This window comes from Columba livia, chromosome 5, assembly GCF_036013475.1.
Source record: "Columba livia isolate bColLiv1 breed racing homer chromosome 5, bColLiv1.pat.W.v2, whole genome shotgun sequence".
Lineage (NCBI taxonomy): Eukaryota > Metazoa > Chordata > Aves > Columbiformes > Columbidae > Columba > Columba livia.
The window spans coordinates 7,003,333-7,025,514 of record NC_088606.1 but is presented as its reverse complement, the minus strand read 5'-3'; the positions used below and the strand labels follow the sequence as shown (position 1 = coordinate 7,025,514).

At 44.1% G+C, this 22,182-nt stretch overlaps 1 protein-coding gene across 6 annotated transcripts in view; it reads right to left on the bottom strand.

The window, feature by feature from the left end:
• HIF1A (hypoxia inducible factor 1 subunit alpha) overlaps window positions 1–16,686 on the bottom strand; it is a 34,289-nt gene extending 17,603 nt beyond the window's left edge. For 2 of the 6 annotated variants that reach the window (XR_010473235.1, XM_065065837.1), the window contains exons 1-4: window positions 16,442–16,686; window positions 1,593–1,783; window positions 496–641; window positions 310–394 (exon numbers count right to left, since the gene is read on the bottom strand). Coding sequence is in view for 4 of the 6 variants with exons in the window: in XM_065065837.1 (XP_064921909.1) it covers window positions 310–394; window positions 496–641; window positions 1,593–1,783; window positions 16,442–16,476 (457 nt within the window). In the remaining 2 variants the exon portion in view is untranslated. Of the gene's footprint in view, window positions 1–309; window positions 395–495; window positions 642–1,592; window positions 1,784–11,096; window positions 11,720–15,825; window positions 15,905–16,042; window positions 16,168–16,441 lie in introns of those variants that run through there. The other 4 variants (XR_010473234.1, XM_065065839.1, XM_065065838.1 and 1 more) reach the window with 4 other exon arrangements.
• Between the last annotated feature and the right edge of the window lie 5,496 nt (window positions 16,687–22,182).

Here is a 22,182-nt window from a genome sequence, read left to right as displayed (position 1 = left end):
CAGCCTACCTCTAATTTTATTACTGTAGGCACGCTAATTCTTTCCACCCTCAATAACTCCATTTTAGTCATTAATTTTGTTTCAGATAAAAGAGTACTAATGAAGTACTAATGAATCTCTCCTGCAGTTAGGCTATTGCCAGAACATTCTGGTTATTTCTGTTGTTAGTATCTCTGAACAAGGTTTATTTTGAGATTTAAGCAGAAAAACATATTAGTTTGTTCTCTTTTTCTGGCAGACAGCCAACTGTACTAATGCCAACAGGAATTATCCATCAGTAAATTAAATCAATTTTTAATTTCTTCTCACCATTTCTGTGTGTAAGCATTTCTCTCAGCTCCTCATGGTCACATGGATGAGTGAAATCAAATACGCTGTGCCCCGTCAGCTCAAACTGCAAAAAATAAGGGGCATATAGGTGTCTAACCTTACATATAGAAAAACGTAACAAATCTTACAGATTTTAAACAGTCTTAGGAAACGTCAGTATTTCACCTGAGTGAGTCCCATACACTTGTTCACGTTTTCAGACATGTAAATCATGTCCCCATCTTCAGACAGAACCATGACAAATCCATCAAGAGCTTTCAAGTAGAAACAGTTGAGTTCCTTCTCCATTTTGGCTTCTGTCTCCAGCTCACCTACAAGCAGCCACACATTTTAGTTCAAGGAAACATCATTCTTCACTTCACCATCAGGAATGAATTCTGGCACCAGTGTGACAGGAGCCAATCTTGCAGGACTGTTCAAAACCAGTGTAATTCACTGAGGTAAGTGATCAATTGAATTCTTCAAGCTCAAGCAATGGTATTACAAACCACAGAAAATCAGAGTGGGGTTAAACCTCTGTGCTTTTATGCATAAACAGACTTTCCACCTTCAGGAAAAAGTCTACATGGCAAAAATATTACCATTTATCTCAAAAAGGCATTATAAGCTTTTCTCACGGGCTTCCTAGGGAACATTTCAGAGTATGGCTATCAAAGTTACTCCTCCATACAGCCTAGGCAGGCATGCACGAGTACAGACAACCAGTACAGCACCTATGTCATGCTATACACATACTGGTTCATAAGCTAAGTCAGATACTCCTGTAATTTTATGTGTAGTTGTAGCTGCAAAGAAATGGATATATCCTCAGCTAACTTCACGTTCAGTGGAGTACAACTACAAAACAATTTCTTGCAGTTTATTAAGGAGAAACATCTATATTTAGGTAAGCCAGACTTACACCAACCACCTACAGTTTAGCAAAGTACAGCTGGAGCAACCAACTCTGGGGGGAAAAAAAGAGGGCTGAACGACAGAAATTAACTTTGGGACAAGTATCAAATAATTGAGACTGAAAATGGCAGCACGGCTGGGATAAACCAACCAGAATCATCAGAACAGAAAGGGAAAAACAAGTCTATTGAACAGTGACCATTTTCCCCGTGCCATTGGGAACAGCCTATTTCTACTGTAAGGCCTTTCCATAGAAAGGATGCAATTATGAATGTCTTTATTTTTAACTGCTGATAGGTTCATGAGATAGCTTCTTCCTCAGTATACCTCCAGCCTCTTTTCCAGAGTCTGCTACGTTATTCGCTTACCAGCATCTAGGAGCTTCCTCATGCGCAAGTAGCTGATGGTCAGTCTCATGATGGACGCCTTGTCCAGGTGTGCGCTCACGGTGTGGGGCAGGGGCAGCTGATGAGCAAGCTCGTAGAACACTTCCGATTCCTTGCTCCGGCGGCACCGCGCTGCATCTCTTGACTTCTCTTTTCTACGTTCTGAGCTAATCCTATACAAACAAAGTTTGGGTTAATATAGAAAATTGAAAGTGTAAGTGAAATTCTGTTATAGAGTTCTGCTGTGGTTGGGCTCTGCCAGGACTAAATTCAAACCCACAAAGTCTTCCAACAAGATTATTTCTTCAAACAGACATCTACGTACTCAGAATCGCTCCCGATATCCTTATCTCATACCTTGACTGCTGCCTCTCTAGCCTCCAAATCCTGTTTCCTTCCTCTTTCCTAACCCCTTCAGTCCATCTCGATGTTCCATCCAGTAGTATCATATATACTCTCCAAGTTCTTCCCTTTTACCGTCCTTTCAGAACCCACTTAATAGGTCAGATAAGCAAGGCTATTGATATAGTATGAGGCATCCTGATTTTCAAGCGATTCAAAAAGTCCCTTTTCGCAGCTCTTTCTCCAGAGTAGCCTCCCCAATGATGGAAAACTCCAGCTGTAAAGAAGTTGCCCCATTCTCCTTCCGTCACCTCTGTCAGACTCTCCCCCCCACAGGACACAAGAATTAAAGGTCAGCTCACAAAAAGCAAACACCGAAACAACCGAAACTCTCCACCAGTCAGCAACGCAGATAATTCTCCCTTTGACAGTACCCACAGCAGTTCATGTTTGTCTCATACATCTGTCACATGAGTTGTAAACTACGTATTTTGAGGTGGGAGCTCCAAGTCAATCTTACATTTGAACAAGAACTCAGTGTTGCTGTGGTCCCCGAGGAAATTATGCCACTGCAGTTAAATCTGTTTTTATTTTTAGACACACAATACCGAAGTATTACTGTCCATTTTTCTTTATATACATTTAGGTCTCCTAAAGGCACCCTATCTTCATTTTGCATACACCTGAGGTAAAAAAGCAGCTGCATAATCTGTAAGATCCCCTTCCATTGACTTTGGGGAAAATTGCAAGATAAGCATATGCCTATAAACACTTTTTGTAATTCAAAGTTCCATGCCTTTTAATGTTATCATAAAGATGTTTAGTGTCACTAGTTGAAAAAGACAGAAAGTAAACTACTGCATTATTTACCACCACCTGTTTAAGAATTATTTTTTTCAAACTTCACTCGACTTAAAAGTTAAGTACTACTCCTGCCAAATTCACATTGCTAAGTCTGTGGATCTGTGCAAAACCACTTTTTAATGAGCCCACATCTTGTGAGAGGTATCACACATAACAGAGGAAAGCTGTTCACAAGCTGATATTGCCTGGGAAATAACCAACCAAATGGAAAGTACACCGACAAACACACACCCAAGCGAACGCATTTTTCAGTTCTTTACCCATACCCACAATAGCCAAACACCTAGTTTGTGTAGAAACATGCAAGCAACAATACTATTATGACTGACTTTTGGAAGACTTGAAGCACAAAATATGTTTAATAAGCTCTGATAAAGATGAGGTAAGCCATCAGAACTCTGATCACCTTCAGTTTTTCCAACTTAATGAAACTGCAGCATCCCCATCCATCCCCCTCCCACCCTCTGCCACTGCCTGCAGAAGGAAGCACTAGAAGCTTGATTATCAGAATCATTTTATAAGAGCTAAGAATAGGATTACGTTTTCTCCTTTGGTGGCAAAATCAGGCTACTAGATCACAGAAATACTATTTCTATGTAATGAGAAACATTAATAAATCAACATAACAGAGATATTCTGAAAACTAACGTATGGGTATTACAGTAGTAAAAATTTCTGTGCATGCAATAGTTCTATTGGTTTCTGTGAATATAAGCTCGTGTTCCTTACAAGGGTAGCCTAAAATATATGATGGTTTCCCTGTGACAACAGATGTTCCTGATCTAGTCATGGATAACTTGGTGCGGGAAGTGTGAGGCTCCTGACATCCAGGTATATCCAAAATAGCCATTACGACATGTCTGACCTTTAACAACAACCTTTACCTATATAATCTGATTGATTAAACATTTCTTGCTGAAGACAGGCCTCAAGTACCTTTTCTCTTGGTGGAAAACCAAGAGAAGGTGGAAAACCATCTGGATTCCCTTTGTCTTCCTTGGACCACAGATTTCACTGGCAAAGGTAAAGCAAGGAATTACATTGCCTTAGACATATTCACCTTTATACCTTTGATTTTTCTTTGTTAGCTACTCATTCAAGATCCCTTCACTTGCAGAAATTTGCTCTTACAGAAACTCAAAGGGGGGATTACTGGAAATAATTGGTTTCCATCTGCCCAAATGCCTGCAGTTTTGTCACAGATTCCTTTTCAACTACAGACACTCCAGTTAAAAACCCCAAGCTTTGGCACTAATGCTGTGTGCCCTTCAAGTCTTCAAGCAAGAGATTAAAACAGACGCTAACCATACAAGTTGCGATTTCAGCCCTCTCCCCTGTATTTCCTTTCTGAAAGCTTTTAATGTTCATGAAAATACCCCAGCCACTTTCTAGATTTTTGCCTGGTTTTAGCATGCTTAGCAGCAGACTTCAACACAGCCAAACCTTCCCACAACCACTGAATTATTAATTACCGACTGAAATGCTGCTCAAATCAAGCTCATAGAGCTTCTGTTAAAAATTAATCCTGGAGTAAGAGAAGCAAGTGCTGCCTGGCTTTGTGATGGGCAAAACCCAAGTGCAACGGTGGTACCAACAGTACCAGCGGCTAAGTCTCCTCTGCCTCTTACTACGAGTTTCCTTTCTAGAGAGGTTCCTACTATAGATAGATATTTAAACTGTACAGCACAACAGTTTGCTATTTTTAGGAGCTGTTTAAAACTAAGCTGTAACCAATCTGAGTAAAACCCAGCCATTTAAATAGGAAGATTAACCACCAGCTTCAAAGAGTGTTTCTTTAATAGATCAAATTAATAGCGAAAACATCTTTCACAAATGAGGTTTAATTATGAAGTCAGAGTTGCCTCAACAAGGGATGTCACCAAATAATAAAAAAAAAAAAAAAGAAAAACAAAAAGTCCTTTGCTGTTGCAACTAGTCTAAGCTTTGTTACTTCAGGTGCACACAATAAATGGAAAAGGACACAATCACTGCGTGCCCACAAATTTATTTGTAGTCAATTAAAGGATGTTCAACTCCTATAAAGAAAATGTATTTCTTAAGTGAGCTCTCAACTACCCTGGTTCCCCAAAGTAAGATAGGGTCTTATACAATTTTTTTCTCCAAAACCGGCTTAACTTTTTACACGTACCTTTACATTGGCTTTTTTTTAATTAACTGTAGCTAGGGCTTATTTTTGGAGTAGGGCTTATATTTTGAGCATCCTTAAAATTCCTGAAAAATCATGCTAGGGCTTATTTTCAGGGTAGGTCTTATTTTCAGGGAAACAGGATAGGGAAAAAAAAAAAAAAAAAGGTGAGCTCAAGGAAGAGGACTTTAAACACTGAAATGGCAACTGGCACAAAATCAGTTTAAATAAGCCATATAATTTAAGAGCAATTTTCAGAAGTTGCCATGTGTAAAAGTCATGGTCTTCACAACAGAAATACCTATTCTACAGAGACAAGAGGAACCTGAGCTGCATTTAAAATAACCACCAGACTCAAGAGCTGTATTGCAACCTTCTGCTCTCAGTCTCGCATGACAGAAAAACACCTGAAGACCCCGAAGAATATCTCAGCTGGAGAGGGGATTATATGTGCAATGAAAATACCAGAAATGCCGGTGCAGGACGGGAAATTGCATGTGTTTTCAGGTCTGGTGTTTCCTGAACAACTTCAGTCCCAGACATTCATTTCCATTTTGTTTTTCTGCCACCGGAACACAGAAGCAAAGAGCAATCCAAAGCAGGTTACACACCGCAGCTCACAGAAAGCAGTGCTTAAATGAGTTTTAAGCCCAACACCTAGCACATTTTATATCTAAAAGAGGTTCACACGCAATAGCTCAATAAACATCTGAGTTCCAAAAGACATCTGAGCTAGAAACCCAGAGCAAAAGAGGCATTTTACAACCAGGATTCACTGCAGCTGAACCAAGAGCTCAGCTGGAGGATACTACCCAGGCTCTCACTCACTGCCTCAAAGCAAAAAGGCCTTTAAAATATTGCAAGGTAAATATAAGCAAAGTTTTACAGCAAAAATTGGCCCAACAGCCCTTCAGACCAGAACACCCCACCAGCAGTCCCATGTGCACCAGTTACAGATGTTAACATGGCCTCTGTACTGGAAGGTGCAATTCCTGTCATTATGGGTCAGAACGTCTCCCAGACAAGGAATTGTTCCCCCGCCACCCCAGAGACCCCTCCGTTCGCCACACAACATTTCTACAAGTGATTCTCCATCCAACATTCAGCCCACAGTTTTCACCTCCTCAAGTGTAACACTGACCAGTGGTCACATGTAAACCCGACTTAGTTACTGGTGGTAAATAAGCAAAAACAAGACCAAAAAGAACCCCAGAAAATGCCATCTGTAACTGATACATTTCAATTAAAAATTACTAACTAGATTAAAAATGGTCAATGGACAGATCTTAAGATATGTAGCATTCCAACTTCATCTCTTTGTTTCTTAAATCACCACCCAGTGTCGAGGAAAATTTTACATTGTGTACACAGTATTATATTAACACAAGTAATCAGGGTGGGTTTTCTCCTGTATGTTGCTTTACTGCTGTTATCTATTTTCTAGCCTTACTCGCATTCTAACTTAATGTTTCTCTAATCAGGTAGATTTCTCCCTTGACATGTTTTCAATTCCCATGAAAAACAGCTATTGTGCATGTATTCACTAATCGAGGCTCATCTTTCTTTATCCAGGTTTTGAGCAAATTTTAAGAAAATAAGCATCTTCTTACAGCAATTCACATTTTTCTCTTTATAATTGTTTCCTACAATCAATTTGCTTTGTATTTATCACAGTATCTGTTCTTAAACAGTTTCACAGAAGCACACCATGTGTAAGCAATACTATCCAAATGAATACCGAGCCTCAAATCTGATAACATCTCATTATTGAACTTTAAATAGTTTATCTTGGACACCAATTCCCATCATTTGCCAGTTCAAGACTGCATACACAATACCTCCATGTTAGATATAACCTCTCTCGAGACTGTAAAACTAGTACTGGAAATACCTGGCTTGGAAATGGAGTCACACAGACTGTATCTGCTAAAACACAGCTTCAAGTTTTCTTCAATACGCAAAACCAAAAGGACAAGATCCAGCTGTTACAACAAAATAATACACTAGCAGTATATGTCATCATGATGGTACTAAAACTTAAAAGTAGACCTGCAAGTGGCCTCATATTTAGCTTTTAAGTTTGAATTAATTCTTGCAGCTGGTACAAAACTTGGTCATCTCTTCCTGCACAGCTAAACCAGCTGCCTCTGCCAGCACAGCTGGACAGGACAGAGACGCAATCTCTTCCTACGCTTTGCAGCCGTAGCCCAGCAGAACAGCCCAAGGCAGGTATCGCTACACCAGTGCAACCAGTTGTGTTCACCGAGACCATCTCAAGAGCTCAACCCCGGGCAGGTCCATGCCGACCGCTCTCGCCTACGACACAACAGCACATCCCAGCCAGTAAATCACCAGCTAGACACAAACTCACTTAAAAGATGCAGATGCCAAAGAGCATATTACAACAGCTCTACTGTGCTGAATATGCAGCCGTTCAATTTTCTCCACTGCTTGTTAGATCTTTATTTTATCCAGAGCTGCTAGCCGCAATACTTACTAAATTATTCTTCCATGGAAAGAAGTCCCAGGCGAGCCCAGCCCTTACCACAGAGAAACTAAAACAGTATAGCTCAACTCCCTAAAGACTACTTTATACAAAAAAATGAGTTTATAATTATAATCCAGTTATTTAAATATATGGTGAGTTAATGATGCAAGTATTCTTAAAAAAATAAACGCTGCAAAATCAAAATCTCCTCGTTGTCCACCTGGCATAGACAGAGAATATGCCAATTAGTTCGCTTATGTCTTCAAAAATACTTTTTAATTTGAGTTGATCAACTTCAGCTGGGAGTCACAGAGCCGCAGTGTTAATGCTACGAAGCCCTGGGACAGATCAGCACAAAACATCACCCAGCGCTGCAGACAGCCCCAAAAGCCCCATTCCCTCTCGCTTCCCAGCCCTGCAGTAACGTACTGATCTCGTCTGAGCAGCAGCCGAGACACAGCAGCTCAGGCTGTTCATCCCTCAGCAGGCAAACGATAAAGCAGGTTGTGAGCGAAGGGCAGGGGCACCTGGGTGCACTAGAGCTGGTTTTGCGAGGGAGCCCCAATCTTTGCTGTTTAAACACCCGAAAAGGCAGGCAATGTGGTGAGGAGGAAAGGGGCCAGAGGAGCAGCTTCACCTCATGTGCCGGCTTCCCAGGCTACGCATTGGAGGTGACCAGGCGGTCCTGATGGAAGGAAAAAAGCACTTCAGACTGCACTCGAACGCCTACTGCAAAGCCTCAATTCTCAGTTCAGCAGGCAGGCCTTCTGGGAACTGCAGTTATCTGCAAATTCTCCACAAATTTTACTTTTTCCAAATCCATGAAGGGGGTACATCTTCCTCCTATCGCTGCATGACAGAATTAGTGCAATCTATCTTAGCTACCAATTCACAACGAGCTCTGGGCTACAGCTTTCCCCTCTTCTTCCTTTGACATAATTTTCTTTTTAAGTAATATTGCTTTTACCATTATGGCCAATTTTATTTACCAATTACCCTTATTTTACAGTCTGTGTAGAAAGATTTTGTGAGGAAAAACCCAACCAAACAAAAAGCCTACACACAAGAATCTCATGTGTAATCACAAGCATGTGATCTGCTAGAAGAAAGTCTTGCTCATTATGAATTAATGAACATTACAGCCCAGTAATTCAATGCAGGAAAAGAAATCAGAAATTCCTTACAGTAACAATGATTTAAAGAGAGATTTAACTGGAGAAACTAGCATAATAAACAAGCACAAAGAAAATACCTCTGTATGTAAACTATGAAAATTTAAAACTATTTTCTTCACGTGAGAATAGTTACTGACATTTACCGAAACTTGATCAACAACAAAAATAACCCCTAACTGAAAGAAAACCCTCACAGATTAAGAGAGCAAACAAGCAGTTCAGACTGAATCACCTACAGCAGCGCAAACATTCGGAGCAAAAAACCAAAACCCGTTGCTGTTTGCAAAATGATAGTGGGGAGAAATAGTGAGAAGAGCCCCTGTGCTGGGCTGTGCCTTAACTTACAAAGTCTTACTTTCAAGACCATGAAGTCTATATAAACAGGTATTTTACAAACAAGCAAATTATGGCACATAAAGACCCGGCAGCCAAGCCTGAAACTCCCGAAGCCAGCACAGGACCACACCGCCGAGATTATCCGTCATCTGGATTCGGCCTTGAGCTGACCTGAAACCCCAACTACCTCCCCACTTAGAAAGCGTGAGTAAGAAGGTAAAAGCTTCCAAAATTAGTATTTCTAATTCAGAACACAGTGAAGTGATCTTACTGTGTCTTACTACAACACAACCCACTGATATTTCACCTTTACATAGTAATTTACTGTTTTAAAATTACCCCATGGCACACAGTGGTTGGTTGTAACAAAAATGGTATTTTTTTTTTCAAATTGGTTATTTGGATTTTTCCTAGAATACAGCTATTTCTTTTTTTTTTTTTTTCCTTTTAATTAGCTGTGCTGTGCCCTTCAGGATGAAAGAGACATGGTAGTTAAAATGTGTTTATTATTACTGAAAAAACACAGCTATTCAAGAGATATCTGGACATGGGTTTGACAGAAGTAGCCACTAAGTGCTCCCTCCCTTCAGCCCTCCTGCTTTTGCTTCTACCAGGCTCACAAAGAAAGATGCCAAAAAGTCAGTCTCTCAGGTAACACTTTAGCTATTAACTGGTCTATCTTCAAACAGATGCAGACTCTTCATAATGTAACTGATTTTAGTCTAAATGGCTTTAAAATACGCCATTTCTTTTATGTCATTGCATTCAGGTTTTCTAGACTGGAGATGGTGCATTTTGCCCTCACTGCTGCCATTCAAGTTCTCATCCCTTCGCTTCACATTCCCTGACTGGAGCCAAGAAAAATGCTTATAACAGACAAAAAACTTGCACCAATGTCAGCTCAACATCCAGTAGATCCAATAGGATGCAAGGACAAAGTCCTTTCGAAAGGACTGAGTACTGAAGACTCCCACCACCAGCTAAATCACAAAAATATTCTCATTTCTTTAGCTTAGCTAGTAGAGGATGCAGTTTTTATATCTGATGTGTATTACTTCAAGTTTTCTGTTCCTTGGAGCGTATTCCCATCTCTTCCAATGGGTTTGAGCACAAGGCAAACTTGAGGGAAACCTCTAGTAACTCTCTAGTGTAACATTTATTATTCTCACTTCTGAGCAGCGTGAAATAACTTCACAAAAATGGGAGCACTAGCATAAAATTCTTTTGCTTCTTGAAATGCAGGAATTTTCACAAAGTAACACCAATCTGGTTTTGGTTTAGGATTGACGACGGTGAAACGACTCATTCTGGTAAATAAAATCGGTCATCTTTTCCAGGTAACACTTCCAAGAATTATTACAAATTGAGTTGAAAAGGATATTAAGTAAGTTACTTGGTAAAACCTTTCACTGTTGTAAATATGATACCACAGTTCAGTGATGCCATTTCAGTTTCCTCAATGCTGTAACATTTTTCCTCGAAATGCTTAACAAGCATTCATTCACACCACACCAAATTAAACAGAAGCTGCACAGTGTCTCTCCTAACACACACAAAGTTTATTATGTACTGAATATCTTTAAGGAACTGCTAATGGATCTTCTTGAAGCACCAGTTCTTCAGGGCCAGCAGAGCCATTTCAAACGTCTTGCCACTAAAATATATCAGCGTTTTAAAAGGCTACATTTTTGTACAAGCCCCACTATTATTGGGCTTCAGCAGAAAGAAATGACAGATTATGCATATGATGAAGCTCCTCTTTATTGATGCAATTACTCTGAGACCCCAGACCAAACCCCCAGGCTGGTACAAACAGGCGCAGCTTCAATGAACCTGTGCTAATTTACATCAACTGAGGCTATGGCTCCACATCAAAGAACCCTGAAGTGTTCGTCACCTACATAAACTGTATTTAAAAAAAAAAATATATATATATATATATATATATATGCTGGCAGGTATTCACCTGATTTCATGTTTCTAATAATTTAGGAACTTAATTTTCAGAGACTTCTATTCTGAGCTAAACAGAAATCTCAATAGAGGAAGACCTTAGCAGCCATCATATCCAATGGTAATTTGGAAACCTGTATCTTCCTGAATTTTCAGTCATTAGCTAAAGTAAAAAGGCTCACCTTCCCTCCTGGGTCATTTCTGTAGTTCCCAATGTCATAAAACCCCCAAGCGTCTCCCATTTTGGGGCAGTTCTCAGTGGAAAACTCAGAATCTCCTGCATACTCTTCTACTTGCTCTAATACAAAGGAGGTTTCTCAAGAGAGGAGGAAAACGCTCAAACTTTCTCGAATTCAAAAGAGAAAGGGCTGTTATAACATGAAAAGATGATTAAGGTCCAAGTTCTTTACATGCATTACCGAGGTGGTTTTTTTGAGACATGTAAACACCTGCCTGTATAACTGTGTATATGAAGATAAAAGCAGCATTTGAGCTGATGACTTGTAATCTGGAACATTCCTTCCTTTTGGACATCACCTTGCTAGAAATGGGTTACTGCACCTCCTTGCTAGGGTTCTTTTGAGATTTGTTTTTGTTTTGAAGCTGTTTGTTTTCTTAAAGAACACATATTGTAATCGGATCAGTATTTGCATCTCCTTGAAAGAGCAGTATCATCAGGAAAATCAAGATTCTCTCATAAACCACCATGGGACTTCCCCCCGGGTTTACTTAACAATGTGTACTCTACAATCACACTAGAATTATTCTGTTGGCATATTGTAACACCAAGCTTTTCAAGAATAAGTGGAGAAATACTGCCAAATTCTCTTCTTGCAGTACAAAAAAAAAAAATAATCTCAAACTCAGCAGTTTCTGTCATTTAATACCAAAAATTTCACACAATCCTACTTGAAATCCAGCCTTCTAACATAAATCGGTGCGATACTACTGTTGAACAGCATGAATACAGACAAGAATCCATTGTGTTACATAGGCTCAGCAAGAGTCTTCAAGGCTTTCAGGTCAGAAGCCACCAAAGCAAACGTGCACTCTTCGGAACCTCAGAAGAGTTTGGGCTTATACCACAACGCTGCTGACATTTGCTAGTGTTATTATCATTTATTGATTTTTTTTTCTTTCTTTCCTCCCTTCACCATCAGCAATCAGAGTCCTGGAAACAGTCTTATAAACTCCATGCATTATAGTTCAATGATAGGGAGGAACAAAGGTCTACGTTGCTTTCACGATGTGCAGAGGGGAAAGCAAGTGCCTATACGTCAATACTTGCTGTTGCATCGCCTTACACATGATAGCAGGATGGTCTTCTCTGGCCTCTCTTCTAGTGGCAGTAAAAACACAGCATACAACCACGCTGCTCAGCTTCTCCAGGCTTACACAGGACATACTTTAGTGTGACCTTAGATGAACCTAAATAAGCCCTTGATGGACATTTCTGAGAAAAGAGAAACTAACCAGAAAACGAGGCTGGCAATTAAAAGAGGGAATAAAATGGATTATCCACACCTCCCCCTTTAAACCAATAGTTGACTTAATTGCCAGATTTAAGTTGCAGAAAACTGTATGAAGCTACATTCATTTTCCTCCTCACAAAAATGGTCCAGGATGTGCCTCCAGAGACCACAGAAAGGAGAAGCATTCAGAAGGCACAGTTGCTATAAAAGCTCGAAAGTACTTGAAAGAAAAACTTAGAGACCACCTGACAACCTGGACCATCTGATCACATCTACACTAGACTTCTCCCCACTATGTGTGGGCCAGTTGCTGGCATTCCAAGCACACCAACCAAGAGACCCTGACTGCAGAGGGAAGAAAGACACTGTTTTAAAAGGGCAAAGCAAACATGACTGTAAACATAAACCAGAAAACTCTCCTGCTGCTTCTGTCAACATACTGCCAAACACTCAGCCCTTCACCGATAAAAGGAAACCAAAGCACCAGCAGAGCAAAATTATGCAAAATATCTGCAGTAGGCAAATCCTCCACAGCTATTCTTCCCTTATTTTCAGGGCCTTGATAACAACGAGGAAGGGTGGTAGCATGATGCTGTTGCCTTCATTTTTTGTGTGCACTGGCAAGTAGTTTCTGATCACTTTTACTGAAGGAATTCAAAACTGGTTTATGTTTGAGGAAATAGCAAAGAACAGACAACACAGGCACTACCAGAAGGTAAGCCCTATGGCAAAGCAAACAATCCAGAAAAATCCAGAAAGCAATAAAACCACTTTTCTATAAGCCAGAAACCACTCTGCCCTCCCCACACCTGTGGGGAGACTACAGAGATTTACTGAAAGATTTCTCCTTGTCTTACAACATGCAGGGAAGTACAGTTCGAGCATATACAAAAGGGTTTTGTACTCACTTTCAACTCTAGTAATGGTGGCTCAGTTCCACCAGCGTTGAAAGAAATTCACAGACAAAAAGCGATGGCACATACAGTCCTAAAGACCTCACACAGGACCTGGGCTTCTCCAACAGGTTTTGAGGCTGGATCTCAGTGGCTGAGAACCAGGAGCAAAACCCGGATCTTTCAGATCATCCCCTTAGACACTAGATGTTAAGTTTCAAGTCCCAACTCTGAAAAACTGAAAAGCTTCAGTTTTTCTCCAAGGCACGCATGTCAGGATGTTAAATTCCACCGGTTATACCATCTTAAGACTCAGACTGACAACTCCAGAAATCACTTTTTTAAAATCCTTCCACTTCTCTTTTTTTTTTTCAGCACCCATACCATTAAAATACACATATTTTATGCTACAAGTAATGTCTTAAAACAATGCAAGATTCATTTTTTTTAGTGCTTCTACCAGCTGCAAGCCACTACTAAAGTAACCAGTAACCCTAAATGTCTCATTTACTTAAAATGGTGCAAGAATAACTCTGCTAATAGCGCAGTGTCACACCACAGGCCAAGGTAAAGTTTTCACAGCATCAGCCATCTGCTGTTAAAAGAATATGGAGAAAAATCAGCGTACTTCTCAACAAAAGCCTTAAATTTGAATGCAGTTTAAGTCAATAAGCAGACAAAGCTCCCAAAAACAGTGCTTTACCCACTGGATGCACTGAGATAAACTTGCTCCTTGTACCACAGGGGGGAAAACCCAGGAGTACATGAAAATGGTACAACTACCAAAGAACAGCTAAAACCCAAACTCCATACCTAATCATGTTGCTGGTACTTGGTTTCATACGGAATCATGACCCCTGTATGTGTAGGAGCAGCTCAGGACTACATCAAAGAATGGATTCAACAAACCAGTAAATAAATCCACACTTCCAGTTACTATTACAACTTAATTTCACTTATGTGAGACTGAGATACACAGTCAAATTCCATAATTTCTGCATCTCACAGCACATAATTAAGCAAAACAAGTTTCACTTTAACTACCAAGCGCTAAGCATTACCCAAATTCAAGCACAGGGAGGGACAAGGAATAAAAGGACCTTAACACATGCCAAAATTGAGGTGCACTATTTATACAATCAGCCAAACTTTTATCATCAAAGAACAGGACTGGAAAGTCTCCTCCCTTAAAGTTATTCTGAACATGGACACCATCAAACCTAAACCTTTCTAAAACAATGCAGGCTCTTGAGAAACACTTGAGATTTTCAATAAGTTCTCCGGTGAGTTCATATCCTTCCCTTTTTGCTTAGCCATCTTTACTCAACTGCACATTGACAGCCCCCAGATACAGCTTTATGTTTTCCATTAAAATGTGCCCTACAACAGAAGTAATCTGAATATTCCTCACTGTTTTTATAGGAAACATTCCTAACTTTGAACTCTGTCTACAGGAAACAAAAAACCAACAAATTCTCTTTCTTAAGCCCTGCCTTTAGGAAGGAAGGATAAGCTTTGCATACTGATTCTTACATTCTGAAGAAAGTAGATTACATCCAGGATAAGGAAATTGCAAAAAAAATAAGTACCCAAGTGGGACAGAATGGTAAGTAAAAAATAACAAAGGGTAATACAAATTTAAAACAAACAAAAAAAGGCAAGAGAACAACTCAAGTCTCAAAACCCCTTTCCAGACCTGCTATTAAATTAAGGCAGCAGAGCAAAGCTCAGAACAATCATTTCTGCTGCAACATTTTCTCCCAGGCTTCTCAATAGCTCTTATCTTTGAGGAGAAAAAACAAAGGTGAGGGAATCAGTGCCACTCTCAGGTGGCCCCACTGTACGGATTTCATTAGACTAAGAGCTGCTTCTCTCCCACCTCACCTCCTGCCCCATAACAACGCCAAATCATCCCCGAGGTGAGACTGTCCTAGAGGAGAAGGGCTCCCTGTTCACAAGCCCAGCACTGCGCTCCCAGCTCAGCACAAAGCTCACCATCCATTTTAAAAGCGGGCCAGTCTCCTTTCCAACGCGACTTACGAGCTTTAATACTTATTGCGTTTAACCTGCTCAGATGACCCTTTGATACGAGAGCAGAGAAAACCCATATCAAAAAAAAAAAAAAAAAACAATAAGAAAAAGGTATCGATATCAATATAAACAAACGGCGTCTTCTAGACATGTCGATTACGGCAATTAATCCCTCCACAAAGCGCGCCGGTGGGGCACAAACGCAGAAATCTGGTCACCCGAATACTCAAATTCCCTAACTTCACCGGGTAACAAAGGCTTTTAAGGCTTTTATTTCCCCCTCCTAATTTGAGCCAACAATCCCTGAGTAAATTATTCATACTCCTCAACTCACATTGTCCAGCCGCCCCCCCACCGCACCCCATCTCGTGTGGGTTTGGTGTTTGTTTGGGTTGGGTTTTTTTAAGCTTAATATTTCCAGATTCCAAAACGGCCCTTTTCAGCACAAAAAAAAAAAAAACCCTGAACACCACAGGCTCGGTGGCCGCCTGGAATAACGCACAATCAATTCCTACCCGCTCATTTTCAGAAGCAAAAGGCAGCCCCCAGGTCGCTCCCCGCCCGCGGCCGCGCAGGGCTCACCCCGGCACCGCTTCCCCCGGCCCGGGCTCCCCTCACGGACACCCCGCGGCCCGCCCCGCTTGTCTCGCTTTCGGCGCGCAGGCCGCCCCGGCGCCCCGGCTGAGGGCCCACACAGACCCCAAGGGGGGAAAACACGCTGGGAGCTCCCACCCGCGGACCCGAGAGCCGCGCCGGACCGGCGGGACAGCTCCCGCCGCGGCAGAGAGAGGCGCCGCGCCACACGGAGGCCCCCAGCGGCGGAGCGCCCGCCCGCTCCCCCCGCCGACAAAATGGCGACGTGGACGGCGGGGAGGAGGAGGCGGAATGAAAGAGCGAAGCGCTCCGCGGGCTGGGAGAGCGCGGGGAGGGAAGCGGGGACACGGAGGACAGGGAGAGGGCGGCGGTAACAAAGCGCGGGGGGTGCCCGGGGGACGGCAGCTCCGGCGTTGTGGGGAGGCGGTCCCCAGGCCGGGCGGTGAGCGGGGGGGCGGGCAGCGCGCTGCCGGCGCGGGCCGAGCCCCCGTGCCGCGGGCGGGCAGCTCGGGAGGGCGCGGTGCCGGCCGGCGGTACCTCTTCTTGTCGGTGACGCCGCCGGGGCTCTCCATGGCGGCGGGCTGGCTCACTCCTCCCGCCGGCTCCCTGGATGCGAGGCGGGCGGTTCCAATGGCCGGCGCGGGGAGATGGCGGCGCGGCCGGGAAGGGGCCGGGTCTGGGGCCGCGCGGGCTCAGAGCATCAGGGCAGGCTGCGGGGAGGTGCGGGCGGCGAAGGGCACAGCGGCGGCGGTGGGCGGCGCGGGGCTGGGCGCGGAGGAGGAGGCGGGGGCGGGCGCGGCCGGCCCGGGCCCCGCGCTGCGCCAGTGAGGAGCGGCGGCGCGGCCCAGCCCCTCGGCCGGCGGGGTCAGCTGAGCGCTCAGCTGGGAGGGGGCCGGCGCCTCACGTGTGGCGCTGTGTGCGGGGCGGGACCGCCGGCACCGGGCCCCGAACCGGGCACCCCGGGGAGCGGGCAGCGGCGGGGGGCTCGCCGGAGCCGGGGTGCCCTGGTATCACGCCAAGCAGCGCCGGGGCTGATAGTTAAAAAATCGCCAAAAATGAGACCGCCGCCCCCTAGAGCCCTCACATTTATGAACATATCGCGTATTTTTATTACTATCTTTTTCCTAAGGAACTTTTTTTTCCCCGATTCTCGACTCCTCTTTCCCAAAGGTTTCGTAGTCCTAAAGCCAGGACATTTCCAGTTAAAGAGTTCAAAACCTCACATTAATTAAAGGAAACAGGCAACTGCATCGCCGGGCGGGCCAGAAGGATAACGCACAGATAATTAAGCCCATTTCGAGCAAGTCTTACAACTTCGAAAACCCCGACGCCTAAAGGCAGAGCCAGGAGCCTGGATGGGGGCTGCGCGGAGGCACCGCTCTCCCGCTGCCTTCCCTCCCATCCGGGCAGGCCCGAACCCCGCCTGTCCAGCCCCTGTTCGGGCCGGCGGGACGCGGGGTCTCTACCGCAGCCCTGCGGTCTCCACCGGGGCGCGGGGGGGGCAACGTCCCGGTCTCTTGCCGTGCTCCGGGGGCGGCGGGCGGCGCTAGGACCGGCGCGGCCCCGCGGCGGTGTTGCCCCGCGCTGCCCCATCGCCACCCGCCGCTGCCAGGGGGCGCCATAGAGCAGCCGCCCCAGGGGCGGGGGAGTCCGGTCCTCTCCCAGCGTGACCGGGGTCACCTGGAGGTCCCGGGGTCTCCTACAAACCTCGGCTGGCCCTGGGAGGTTCATCATGAACAGCTGTACAAATGACAAGATCTGTGCTGGCCCAGGCCTAACCAGCAGGCCTGGCATAGGCATGGTCATGCAGATGCTCACGAGTGGTCCCTTGGATCACAGAATGGTTTGGATTGGAAGGGACCTTCAAAGCTCATACAGTCCCACCCCTGCCATGAGCAGGGACATCTTCACTCAGCTCAGGTTGCTCAAAGCCCCATCCAGCCTGGCCTGGGATGTCTCCAGGGATGGCTCATCCACCACCTCTCTGGCCAACCTGGGCCAGGATTTCACCACCCTCAGTGTCAAAAATTTCTTCCTCATTTCCAGCCTGAATCTCCCCTTCTTTACTTTAAAACCATCACCCCTTGTCCTATTGCAACAGGCCGTGCTAAAAAGTCTGTCCCCGTCTTTCTTATCGGCCCCTTTTAAGTACAGAAAGGCCACAATAAGGTCTTCCTTATCAGAAGTCAGGCCACAGCTGTGGAGTCAGAGAGGAAGGAAAATCGGGTGCAAAGCCCACGCATTTAAAATTAAAGGCTCCACAGTGGCCTATCTATGTACCCTTAGTCGTGCATGTCTGAGTGCTGTGGGATACAGCTCCAGGTGGTGGGACCCCACAGAGCTCAGAGGTTCCTTTACGTCTTGTAGGCTTCATCCAGCAAGGACTTGAAGTGATCATATGGAGCTGAACCTCACGAGACTACTCGATTCACAGCTCAGAGGTAATGATACCCTTAAAAAAAAAGCATCTTTGACAGGCAGAAGTAACATCCTTGTGCTGCTGTGTGCACGTGATGTTGTAAGTAACACCTGCGGGGCAAATGGATGTCGTTTCAGTACTGCACCTTCCTGACACTTCTGCGGTGGGTTCAGAACTTCCAAGTATCAACAGTCATTTTTGCATACAACGGTGGGTGTCGTGTTTTTAAATTTTGAAGAAAATCAGTGACCATGACATTCAATAGAAACCACGAGGAGTTTCTGTATGACATGAACTGCATCTGCTCACAACAGTCAGATATGCAGAAGAGGCAGAGGTGCTGTAGACTCCTTTTATCGCTTTAAGGTTTTTCATCCAAATGCTGACAAAGCCCAGCTTTACTTAGCTTATGAGATGTGACAACACGATAGCCCATGGCTGTGGATTACTGATATTTCAGTTGTTCTGTCCTCACTGGAGCCTCAAGAAAAGAAATAATCAAAGCAAGACTCAAACTCAGGTCTCTTGCATAAGTCCCAAGAAACCCCACACAAGAGCTTGCGGACAACTTCGTCTTTCAAAATGAGGTACAGGCAGTTTAAACATAGGAACAAATTCACTCATGTGTGGCAGCCATGCATTATTTCAATAAAGTCACAGGTTCACCCTAACAGCCCCTAAGGAATTTCCCCAGTGAAATGGGGGGATCTCCTGGCAGGTGCAGAAATGACATACGGAGCTCAGTGCCACCTTCTCCATCAGAGCTCCCACCACAGGGAATGCGTCAGGGGAGTTTCGATAGCGAAGTGGTGCTACCAGAGGTATTTCCCGTGCCTTGGAGGAGGCGGGTGCAACTCGAAGCAGCCATTGCAGCTTCTCTAATCTGAGTGTGGGGATTAAGTGGTTCCTGGTGAGCTTGCCACACTCAGAACTGAAAGCCTCATTTCAACAGCAATTTTGATGCTCACACCCCCTTTAAAGACCAAGTAGCACCAATGTGTTCAAGACCAGGTACTGCCTAGCTGTAATGTTATAGAACCCACCTTACCCTTCCCAGCGGGCTCTTATTTTCCATCCTACAGCTGTCAGTCCTTTCAATGACAGTTTTGGTGCCCATAAGCTTTGAAACCTTAGGAGCCACTTGGGCACCTTTATTAGCATTATCCAAATTCACATACTGTGCAACACATCAAAATGGTTCCTCATTGAGAGTTCTCTTGCTACGTTCTGATCTTTTTAAATCGTTCAGGCACAAGGGCTCGAGATATGTTAGAAATCCCTGAGTAAAAGACACTGTAGAAAAATCTCAGTATACAAATTACTAACACTGCTCAAGTTAATTGTTGAAAGATGTCAGACTTCCCAGCATGAACTGGCTGAGGAACTGTGAGTAAGTGTTGTGGTCTCTTTACCAGACACATTTCTCTCATGCCAAACATGCTTACCACAAGCTCATAATAAAGAATACTGCATCAAAAACCGACTGTGTTTCAGGAGGATGTTAGTGGAAACTTGTTCAACAATTAAGCATTTCATACTGTAGCAGCTCTAGAGAGATGTTAAGCAAATGCTCTCCCCTTCACATCCCCCCCTTTATTAAACTTTCGTGTCACTCCACTAAAATTCTGCATATACATGTTCTTTCCCACTTTGCTAGTGGCTGATAAGAGAAACTTGTTACAGTACATAATGCCTCAGTCACTTTTCTTGACCTTTATTGCTGTGCTAAGTTCATACTCCGACTTACGTTAAGAGAACTTCCTGAATAAAACAGTGTTTGCATATGACTAATTAGGGCAAATGCACAAGCTGATGAGTCAGCAAACGGCATGGTGAGGACAGCAGCAGGGATTCAGCAGCAGGACAAATCAACGTGAAGATGGGAGATACACTCCTGTCTGTGGCTTCAGGTCTGTCTGCTGATGGCTCAAATCTCAGTCAGTGGGCTCTGCCTGCATTAACGCATCCCTGTTGATAACGACTGGCAAAACCTACACTGACTTCAGTGCAAAGAAGAACAGGGGTTTAATTTTCTTAGGCATCTTCTCTCCGAAGAACACTTATAATTCCTGAGCATGGACTTACTAGGTGGTGGTAAAGAGAAGTAAGGACTGTATTTATCTCACTTGAGTTGATAACTCACATCACATGGGCTTTCACTGTAACAACCCGTCTGCAACACTGGCTTTCCTGGGCTTTTGCTTTGTAGTACAGTCCCCTACATATAGGGAATTAATGGTATAGGGAATGAATACTAATGGTATTAATAGGCACCATCCTATAAGGAATGGCACATACTAGTCTATGGATATGTGACTAGAAAACTTCCCTTATCCACAGCACTGCTCTGCAAGTATTTCCAGAAGTGCCACAAGGTCTCTGAGGCTGTGCAGCCCTGTGGCTCTGCTACACAGGCTGCCAATGATCTAATGCTTGTTACTATGACTTACTGTGCCTAACAGTGCAAGAATCTGAGATCTCTCGTGGCCAACTCATTCCACAGTAGAAAAGTGAATTGAAATTCAAATCAAATTCAAGCCAAACCATAGGTAGTGCAAGCCTAATGCTGCTGTTTCTCAAAGACAAAATATTGTCTAAAACAAGAGTACGTGATGGGAGACACAATCTCTCTTTGGCAACTGTTATTTCCACTGGTCTTTTCTAACCTCAGTGCTTCTCCTCTCCTTCTTGTGCCAGGACCTTATTTATTTTTCTTTTTGCATTTTCACAATCCACATTCTTTAAACTATGACCACCTCTTAGAGCCTGCTTGACTCAGCGCACATTTAGGCATTTGGAAATACTTTCTTGATTGTGATTCCTGCACAGAGACGTACACCAATGTGGTTTAAAAATTCTGCAGTATAACAGAAGTTCTATGTCCAATTCAGTGTAATTAGCTTAGGGGAAACTTTTTCTACCCATGAAAGGAATTTACCAGATGAAAGCATAAGGCAAGCAGGCACTCAGCAGGCAATGCCATACAGTTTTACTAGTTGCCTGGACCCTGCCAACCCCAGGCCACCATGAGCAGATATTGCCAATTGTACGGTGGTTTTCCTGATGTGGACAAAAAGCATGATGGAATTTTAAAATCATCCTTACAGAAAAGATGGGTTTGTGGTCGAAGCCCCGAACAAAGACTCAGGGAGCCGAGGTTTGGTTCCGGGCTTCCTGTGGGATGTTACACAAATCACTTAGAGAAAGGATTTTGGATTTCAGTGCCGCAGTCTTTTGGCACAGTGCTGGGCAGCAAGTTCCCTGCATGCCGGGTGCACCAGCAGACGTGGGGACCTGAGCAGGAGCCTCAGAAACCAGCTGAGGAGGGAACGACTGAGGAATCCACAGTGGGAACATTGTAAAAAGGAGTGCTGCTTGCACCTACGGCCTTGCCAAGGCCAGGTCCAGTTTTTGGCCTTCAAGATACTTCTGTCTGCTCCACATCCTCAGCTGGTAACTCTGCCCCGCAGCTGGGCACAGCAATGTGACTTGGAAAGATTAACCAAAGTCTGGGAGGTAAAGCACTCTCTTGGAGGTCAGAGATGCTTGCTAGGTCGAGGGAGGTTCTCCTTCCCCTCTACTCAGCCCAGGTGACACCACACTGGACATTGTGTCCAGTTCTGGGCCCCTCAGTTCAAGAAAGACGGGGAACTGCTGGAGAGAGGCCAGCGCAGAGCAACGAAGATGATGGAGTGGAGCATCTCCCATGTGAGGAAAGGCTGAGGGAGCTGGGGCTCTTTAGCCTGGAGAAGAGGAGACTGAGGGGTGGCCTCATTAATGTTTATAAATATGTAAAGGGTGAGTGTCAGGAGGATGGAGCCAGGCTCTTCTCGGTGACAACCAATGGTAGGACAAGGAG